The sequence below is a fragment of the Calliopsis andreniformis genome, chromosome 4, assembly GCF_051401765.1.
Source record: "Calliopsis andreniformis isolate RMS-2024a chromosome 4, iyCalAndr_principal, whole genome shotgun sequence".
Lineage (NCBI taxonomy): Eukaryota > Metazoa > Arthropoda > Insecta > Hymenoptera > Andrenidae > Calliopsis > Calliopsis andreniformis.
The window spans coordinates 4,066,687-4,075,971 of record NC_135065.1 but is presented as its reverse complement, the minus strand read 5'-3'; the positions used below and the strand labels follow the sequence as shown (position 1 = coordinate 4,075,971).

Here is a 9,285-nt window from a genome sequence, read left to right as displayed (position 1 = left end):
CACATAGAATTCAGAAAGTAATCAACAATATTTCATGAATCCAACTAAGGGGGAATATTCTAGAAAAAGTAGGACGAATGGGAAACTTATTGTTAGTCAACGCATAAATGAAATTCAAAATAACCCGCTTCGTCGACTCTCAGTTCCCCCAAAGCGTCCCAGAGGGCGCCAGCGTCGGTCATAAATCACCCAGGGGTTCCCTCGCTACCGAAACTCGTTCCCAATGTTCTGTTTACAGTACTGCTGCGGTCGCGTCCATCATCCTTGTTAACTACACTCGCTTCCCCGCTCCTTGGCTTCGAGATTACCATGTCCCGCACGACTCGCTGGTGATGTTCTCAGGCGCGGTTCGTTCGTCTGTTCTCGACGGCTGCTTCGCGTGACGATTGAAGCTCGGAAGTGGCAGTGGGCCGACAGCACGATGATTCCGCGTTACGCGACGATCTACGGTCTTCTCGTGGCCGTGCTTGGTGTCAACGCTCTGCACGCGAAGGACCCGCTGGCGCATCACGGTAGATGCGAGCCGATCACGATCAGCCTGTGCATGAACATACAGTACAACGAGACGATCATGCCGAACCTGATGAACCACCAGAAGCAGGAGGACGCCGGCCAGGAGGTGCACCAGTTCGCGCCCTTGGTCAAGATGAAGTGCAGCCCTGACCTCCGATTCTTCCTTTGCACCGTTTACGCGCCCGTCTGCACCATCATCGACAGGGCCATACCCCCGTGCAGGTCACTCTGCGAGAGCGCTCGCGCGGGCTGCGAGCGTTTGATGAACAGTTTTGGCTTCGCCTGGCCAGACAATCTTGACTGCTCCAAGCTACCTGAGAACGGTGGCCCTGAGCTCTGCGTTGGTCATAATGAGACCACGCCTCCTGAACCCTCCGCACCAGTGTACCCACCACCACGAATGCCTGTGGCGGAGTTCCAGCCACCCTGGACAGGGGGGCCAAAACCCTACGGTGGCGGGTTCATGCTGGGTGCCAGGGACTTTGGTTTCGTTTGTCCTATGCAGTTCAAGGTGCCCCACGAGTTTGGGTATTCCCTGAAGGTTGGCGATAAGGTGGAGCTTAATTGCGGAGCGCCTTGCGATGGGATGTTCTTCACTGAGAGGGAAAGACGTTTCTCGAGGGTCTGGGTTGGGACCTGGGCATCTGTCTGCGCTGCTTCTTGCTTCTTCACGTTCCTCACGTTTCTTATTGACACAGATAGATTCAGGTAAAATGGAGTTAATTGTATGCGAATTGATATTTGTGGGTGATGGGTATTTGCATTATGTGGGAGGAGTGGGAACTAGGCTTCGAATAATTCTCGTGTGAATTTGTATTCTTTATTGTTTAAGAGGTGTTTAGATCATTGATTTGTAATGATAGTTGTCTTGTTAATGAGATTTCTATGGGAGAATGGTTATTGAGAATAATTTGTTTAAAGAATAATTTAGTCTTTGTTTTTTATTTAATAGAATGTTTTTATGGAAGAAAATAAATTAGTGCTTGGTTAGTAACTTAAAAGAAAGTAGAATGTACTTTAAAATTTTACTCTTGATTGTATTTACATTTAAATTATAAGTTGAAGTAAGTTGAAGCAGGAAATCTTAAAATATGATTACAAGGTCCTGAAAAGTTGCATAAAACTATGTATAATGAATAGCTATTAATAATTCTTAATTTTACATTAATTATTTCAAATAAAAATTTTATTTGTTAATAAATGTAATATTTACTCATAATAATAGTACTATTTTTGATATAGGTACCCAGAAAGACCAATCATTTTCTTGTCAGTTTGCTATCTTATGGTAGCATTGGCATATGTGATTGGTTGGGCTGCTGGTAATTCCATTGCGTGCAGAGAACCTTTCCCACCTCCTTTAGATATGAGAATTCAAATGGCTTCAACTATAACACAAGGTACCAAGCACGAATTGTGCACAGTGCTCTTCATGGTACTGTACTTCTTTGGAATGGCATCCAGTATATGGTGGGTCATCCTGACGTTAACATGGTTCCTAGCTGCTGGTTTGAAATGGGGCCACGAAGCAATAGAAGCTAATTCACAATATTTTCACTTAGCTGCTTGGGCAGCACCAGCAATAAAAACAGTTACTATTCTTGCAATGGGAAAGGTAGAAGGTGAGTTATTATTACATAGAACAAGATAAAGAAACTATAAAATTTAATGTATGCAGTGGTAATTCATTTATCTGCTTATTTCCATAGGAGACATACTATCAGGCGTTTGTTACGTGGGACTCTGGAACGTCGAAGCTTTACGTGGGTTTGTTTTAGCGCCACTGTGCGTTTATCTCATCCTTGGAACTGCCTTCTTATTAGCTGGTTTCGTTTCTCTTTTCCGTATACGTACGGTTATGAAACACGACGGCACAAAGACTGACAAATTAGAGAAACTAATGATTCGTATTGGCATATTTTCCGTCTTATATATAGTTCCTGCATTAATTGTCATTGCTTGCTTATTTTACGAGCAAGCATACTTCGATCAATGGATGTTGACTTGGAATATGGAGATGTGTTCAAGGCCTGGACCACAGTCCTTGTATTCGATGCCATGTCCTATTGGTGAACGTACACGAGATGTTGGGAGACGACCAGAATTCGAGGTTTTTATGATAAAGTATTTAATGGCTATGATCGTTGGTATAACAAGCAGCTTTTGGGTCTGGTCAAATAAAACGCTGACCAGTTGGCGACAGTTCTTTAATCATATACGAGGACATCGCGCGGAGGCGTATGTTTAAAGACTTTTTTAAATATGTGTAAGAAAAATGGAAAGATTTCGCCTTCTTCAATGACAACATTTGTTCATTAAATATATTCGGATAATAATCACCTGATCTAACTTATAAAAGTACTTATGTACTTTATCGCACCTGATCAAATTTCAACTACTACACGAAGCAAATATATTGGTAAATTTAACTTATTGGAAACAGATCTGAATAGCCAGATATGCATTTTTATATTATCTTTTATACTTGATCAGTGCATTATAAATGACAGCAGAGATTATACAAATATGCCGTGCCAAAATATTTTTTTATCAAGACGGTTGTATGTTTGTTTAAGCTATTTGTGAATGTTTCCATTGTATTTTTATGAAAGTTGTGTAAGGACTGTATAAAATGTTAGGACTACTCATGCAAAGTTTGCAAGTATTATTAGACAATTTTTATTAGATTTTTCAAGCAATATACTCCTCGTTTAGAAATCGAGAAACTGCTGGTGTTTTATGTTTCAAACTTGAAAAATGCTCAAACTATTCGCAAAGTGTTCAAACTTTATAAATGTACTTTTCTACTATGCACAAAGCACAATGAGTCCTGTCCACGGCTTATTGTCTTTTTCTAAACCTTCCATTTTGGGTTTGATCGACAGATCAAGAACAATTACGCTTACTAATCTCGCGAACAATTTTTATATTTTTACGAAACAGCCTTAGAGATATTTTTTACAATATTCAATGAAAAGTATAAGACTATTCGTAACGTTTCTTTTTTAATCTAATCATTAAGAACTTTTCATATTGTTTCTTTTCCTAATCAATTTATAAAACTATTGACTCTATAGCGAAATACAGTCAATAAATGCATCTCTAAACAAGATGCAAAATTGACCTGTTAGACGTTGTGCTGCACTAGGTTAACTAAATTGTATATACTTATATGCATTAATTTTAGTATGTACTATAATATATTTTTAAAAAGTTATGTACATATATATGTCCGCCAAATGTTTGGCGATTTCGTATGTTTCCTATGCGTAATTAAATTGAACGAGTAACTCGATCAAAGCGCGAGTCACTCGGATTGAAAATACTCGGTGAAGATTCGCACGCTGAGTGCAATCATTGTTCCAATATAATTCATGAATTCGTCCATTGAAACTGTCGAGCTTTTGTGTATGTCATGTATTTACGGCAACTAATGAGGAACTCATAGTAAATAATACTGTAATTAAAATGGCCGTATTTACATCGTATAGTAGACGCGCAAAGTATCGTACATGAAATATACGTGACGTTGTGTAAAATAACTATAATTATTATATTCTTTATATAATAAACCGGAATATACACGTACAACCTGGCTTTCGTTTGTCTTTATTTAATCAAATTATATTGTTACAAATGCATTATTACAAAACGTATTGTACATTTACATAAATCGTGCGTATAACACAGAGCTTAACAATAATTATTGACGAACAAAACGTTCAACTTCGTTCCGTTGTTTTTATTTTCGGAGCTTTAAGGATCCCCAGTTGCCGTAAACGTTTTACAACTAATGGTGCCACGGCCAGCGTGATCGAAATTCGAACGAATGCAAACATTTTATGAATGGTATACGCCACCAAAAAAGTTGACGAAGTAGTTAATATGTTCTGATACTTCTGACGATACTCTTCCTTTACTAACGTTTCAATGACAGATGTGAAATCTATTCCACTGAAATAAGCAAATATTTTTGTAACAAGCGTTTTTGATCATTATTTTTGGGGCAAAAATTTAGATATATTCAAGGTCAACAGATTCACCCAGTGCTGCCAATTAATATGCAATTGACGAACACTGTGATGTTAATGCTGAAATTAAATCTTACTCAAATTGGACGGATTATTTTTTAAGCAAATAGAGAGCAGTTTGGCCATGAAAATGTTTAAATTTCTGTTCCCTAAAATAACTAAGCAGAACAGTATATATTAACTAGTTTTGTAGTTATACAATATTTACATTAGATACAGAGTGAAAAATTGAGTATAAAAAATGTAACAAACTTTATCACAGAACTGACCTAACTACAGCTGCATAACAGGCTCCAAGAGATATCAGAGAAATTCCTATATGAAATACTGTAATAGTAATTCCATAATCTTTCACTATTCTTTTAAATCTTTCTTTTTTGGTCAAATTCGGCACAGTGCATTGTTTGTTAGGAGTATTTCGTGAATCTTTTAACTGCTGAGATACATTTGTCGAATATCCCATACTGATAGTATAGTTTGGCCAATATACATTTCGCAAAAGTGTACTCATTGGAGAACCTGAGCGACAAATTGCAATGTTCACATAGTTATTTCATACTGATAGCAGAATCAATGCACATTCAGCATACTCTAATTTGCAACAATTGTCGTGGACTACCAGAAACAAATTAATTTTTTTCCATTAATGCATTCAAAAGCTATTACTGTAATAACAAAGTATGTTTTGGGAGCGATTATTTCTTGTTCCACGTACAAAGATAATTCTTCTTCAATCAAATCAGAGGTATAGTTCCAAAGAGTCTAAACTGAAATTAGGTAGGGTAAGTGTACTAATACTGGAAACTAACTATATCCTCAAAACATGAAACGCAATAAAGTGGCAAACTGTAAAAGTAGAGAGAGGATTCCCTGCTATCACTTTTGCAGTTTAGCTGCTTCGTTGTGTTTCATTTTTTCAAAGACTAATTTCCGGTATTAGCTGTACTTGTACTATATGCGTTGATTTTAAAAAAAATTCGTATAACGTATGAAACTCGTGATTTAAAACTGAATTTGCTAATATACATTCTTTTTAAACTCACGAGCAAAATTATAATTTCTAACTGATACTAAATTGTTAGCCTGACATCTTTGACTTCAGTTTACATTCGTTAGTGGCATCGACTCCTTCGCTATCCTACTGACCGCCCACATCCAATTTCCATGGCGGCAACTGGACGCTCCGATAATGCGACTTCTGCATGTCCTCAGCGATATATTTTCCATCCCTGGCCCACTGACCGCCTGGCATGTTTAAGTGCGTCGACTTGCCGCTGGAGCAAAACGGTTTTGGAACGTTGCTCTGCATCGTGCCGTTCAAGCTGACCGCACCGAAGCAATCGTATGAGTCCACGTGCGTGTCGCTGCATGTGGCAGGGATGTTGGAGCGATCCATCGAATTCGATGACTGTTCAGAGAAGGATTTGCATTCGTTACGCTGGTTGTAGAGAAAGACTGGCGCGGCGATGTCTCGCGATCTTTCTGGAGTGAATCGGGCGGTCTCATTTGCAAAGATCTGAGAGACGTTCATGGGAAGAGGTAGAGTGGGAGGGTCAGGGTAACGACGAATGCTCGTTACGTGGAGACCCTTCGCACGATTATGGTGCACTGCTGCGTAACGCGTGCACTGCATGTCGCCTAGGGAAGCGTTCGCTGGAAAAATCACATCTTCTTTAGTTTTCTTTCGAAAATGGTGGATACATTTTTAACCCTTTCAGACCTGGTGCACGTTACAATGTACTAAGGTTGCACCCGAGACGTTTTGATATGGTAGTAATTTTTCGAATATAGGAGATATGTTGATGCAGTTAGTAATTATGATTAGTTTCAATAGTACGCTATATCTGAAAGTGCGAGTGAACTCAGGCGGTTCTATGTACTGTAACCACCGTATGTTGATCTACATTTTTCCCAGATGCAACCTCACCGGTTCTATATAGTACATTGCTTTACTATTTCAATATCTGACATACATTATTGATTCTCCATGGGTACGTTTTGTTTTTCGCACCTTTGATGGGCACGCTGGGTTCATTTTGTCCGCGACTATTTTTGTTACCGTTCTAAACTTTCAAAAAATTAAAATAATTTTGGGATCCTTATTGAAGTCTGTATTTCAATGTACCATCGCTATTTGAGCCAAATTTTTGTAGGATTAATTAGGTAAAATAAAAACTCGGAAGAAGTTGCCTAAAAAATCGGAATTCTCTGCGGACAAAATGGACCCACTGTGCCCACGGAGAGTTAAAACTGTGACTGTAATCATGCATACGCCATTCTTTTCTCGTTTGTTTTTGAAAAATCAGGTCTGAAAGGGCAAAAGAACCTCTTTTTTCAATAATACTATCAAGAATGTGGTTATGTGTACTTTTGATTGCATTTGTCTATTTCTGTCGAATTAGTAGGAGGCTCATACAGGTGTCAGAAACTTTTTAAGATGTAGCACTACGGCTGTGGTACCTAACCTAACCTAACCTGCGCAGGTAGTAGAATAAATTACTGCGTCAGACATTTTTTTCGCGACTCTTGGGCCTCCTTTTGGAATTGTTACCATTCTAAATTTCGTCATTCTTGATTTTTTCTTATTTTGGTATGCAGAATCGCTTCTTAACATTTTCTACATCTATCATCGAATATTCTCTAGGTTTATCGGGAACTCAATAATAAAAGAATAGTTGAAATCGATTATTATCACGTCTATGCATACACATTTATTATTTAAAGGTATTTTATTGGATAATCTGCGGTATTTTTTGAAATACAGAATATATGTAACAAATCGGAATAATACTTTAATATATTATGATAAAAATATGCTTTATGTGCAGTAGGAGCAATTTTTGATGTATCGTCATGTATTGCGTTGTATCATTGTCAAGTTAGTATTTGCATTGAAATCAGAAATAGACGGACCTTATACTTGAATAGTAAGAAGACATTAATTTTAACGTTGCACAAGAAAATAAGATGTTTGATACTGTAATTTATATAACATTCTTTTATTAGCTTATATTATCAACTTTCTTTTACGTTTATCTTATCAATCTTATTCATTTCTATTAATCGAAATATAATCTTTTGTATTAATATTACAAAACGCAATCGAACTAATTTTTATCATACAGAATACTTTAAATTATATTTTGACAAATTGAGTACTTGTCAAACAGCATTCAAGATTGAAATTAAGTTTTAGACGAATGTACCTGATGGTGCACGAGTTAATTCATTCTATGTATAGGTAGTGCCATCAATTTGAAAATAAACGAATTCACGTGAAACAATTTTGACCTGTCATTGCAATGATACACAAAAATGAAGGCTCGACTGACAGATTGCCGAAGGTTGAAAGATGATAATGACAAACTCCTGGGCAAAAATATGTCGTAAATTCCATACCTGCGTGTGAAATACGAGAAAGAGGTGTCAATACACCAGACGAGCTACTGATACGTGATAACGCCATCGTGGAAACTTTAAGGCCACTTACAAGCAGCTGTTTCTCAGCACGTCACTGTTACACTGTTAGCTTAAGCTATCCTAGATTTGTGTACAAAGTGATGTGAGAGAACCGGTTATTTAAAATAGCTGCACAGTTGTCTACAGGCTTACAATGTAGCCTAACCTAAAAAATTCATCTGTATCGACAACTAACACAAGCCTATGAGAGACTGCACATTCGCACATTTGATTCTGCACTATTCGCACATTTCTATGAAATAGTAAAATAGTGTGGAGGGACGTCGTTTCACCGATTGGGCGTACTGTGTATGTATATATACATATGTTCAATCTACAAATGCATGTAGAGTCAATCACAAATATGTTACGTGCTCTCTGCCTTTTGTGTGTACTCATGACGCATGCGCAGTTAATCATTTGTATTGTAACTGTGTACATTGTAATTATTGCACACACATGCATGTACTTGATGATGTACATGTGCATTTATTATCTAGCAAGTAGTATAATCACGGATAATGTGTATAGATAGATTTGTATTCAAAGTACGTTTTTGTCGTACATCTAGAGGGTTCTAGAGGGTTGTCGATGATAATATTCCACCGTAATAACTATAATACAGTATTACTTTGAATAGATGCTTGGATGTTCCTTTTAAATTGTTTTAAATTGTACTACTTTATTACATAAATTATTTGCGCAGTCCAACCAGATAAAATAAAGTATTAATACCGATGTTAAATAATCTAGTTTACTATAATATGAACTTTATGTGCACTTTGATTCATTTTGGATCACTGTGACATAGGTTTTGGTCGTGAACTGTATAATGCATAAATGTATGTCTAGGTAATATGTAAATAAATGTCTAACTAGTGTAATAATATAATGTTGTTAATTTAATGCTTCAGAAATATTTTATAAATTTCTAATAAAAGAGTTTCAACTCCCAATAATACAATAGTGACATCATTAGACCTATCAGCGAATCATTTAATGTGTTCTGTCTTCTGTCCAACAATCGGGAGACTCACGAATTTCCGTATCATACCATTTTTGTGTCACACCCGACGTTATCGATTCAGCCTACAGTAGCGCCACTAGTGGTTAGAATAAAAATTAAATATTAACAGGAACGTTTGAAATTTGAAACGTTCTGAATATTGCAATAAATTGCCAGAAACATGACACATTTCATGTATAATTCCTTTGACTAGATTACTGTGGAATATTACAGTTATTAAATACTGTAATATGTTGTAGCTCTCAACTCGTGATC

General features: G+C 37.1%; 2 protein-coding genes across 3 annotated transcripts; one reads left to right on the top strand and one right to left on the bottom strand.

Annotated features, from left to right (window-relative positions):
- Positions 1–276: 276 nt before the first annotated feature.
- Positions 277–2,765, top strand: Fz (frizzled class receptor). The gene is made up of 3 exons (XM_076376265.1): positions 277–1,221; positions 1,756–2,135; positions 2,223–2,765. The coding sequence occupies exons 1-3, from the start codon at positions 422–424 to the stop codon at positions 2,759–2,761; spliced, it is 1,719 nt and encodes a 572-aa protein (XP_076232380.1). The 5' UTR covers positions 277–421; the 3' UTR covers positions 2,762–2,765.
- A 1,340-nt stretch (positions 2,766–4,105) lies between these two features.
- LOC143177938 (uncharacterized) lies at positions 4,106–8,269 on the bottom strand. Of its 2 annotated transcripts, none has more exons than XM_076376268.1 (4): positions 8,035–8,269; positions 5,691–6,197; positions 4,814–5,063; positions 4,106–4,467 (listed from the first exon to the last, which is right to left on the bottom strand). In XM_076376268.1, the coding sequence occupies exons 2-4, from the start codon at positions 6,175–6,177 to the stop codon at positions 4,236–4,238; spliced, it is 969 nt and encodes a 322-aa protein (XP_076232383.1). In that variant the 5' UTR covers positions 6,178–6,197; positions 8,035–8,269; the 3' UTR covers positions 4,106–4,235. The 2 variants fall into 2 exon arrangements, with proteins under 2 accessions (XP_076232383.1, XP_076232382.1); XM_076376267.1 differs by having other exon boundaries at positions 7,944–8,268.
- Positions 8,270–9,285: the final 1,016 nt, after the last annotated feature.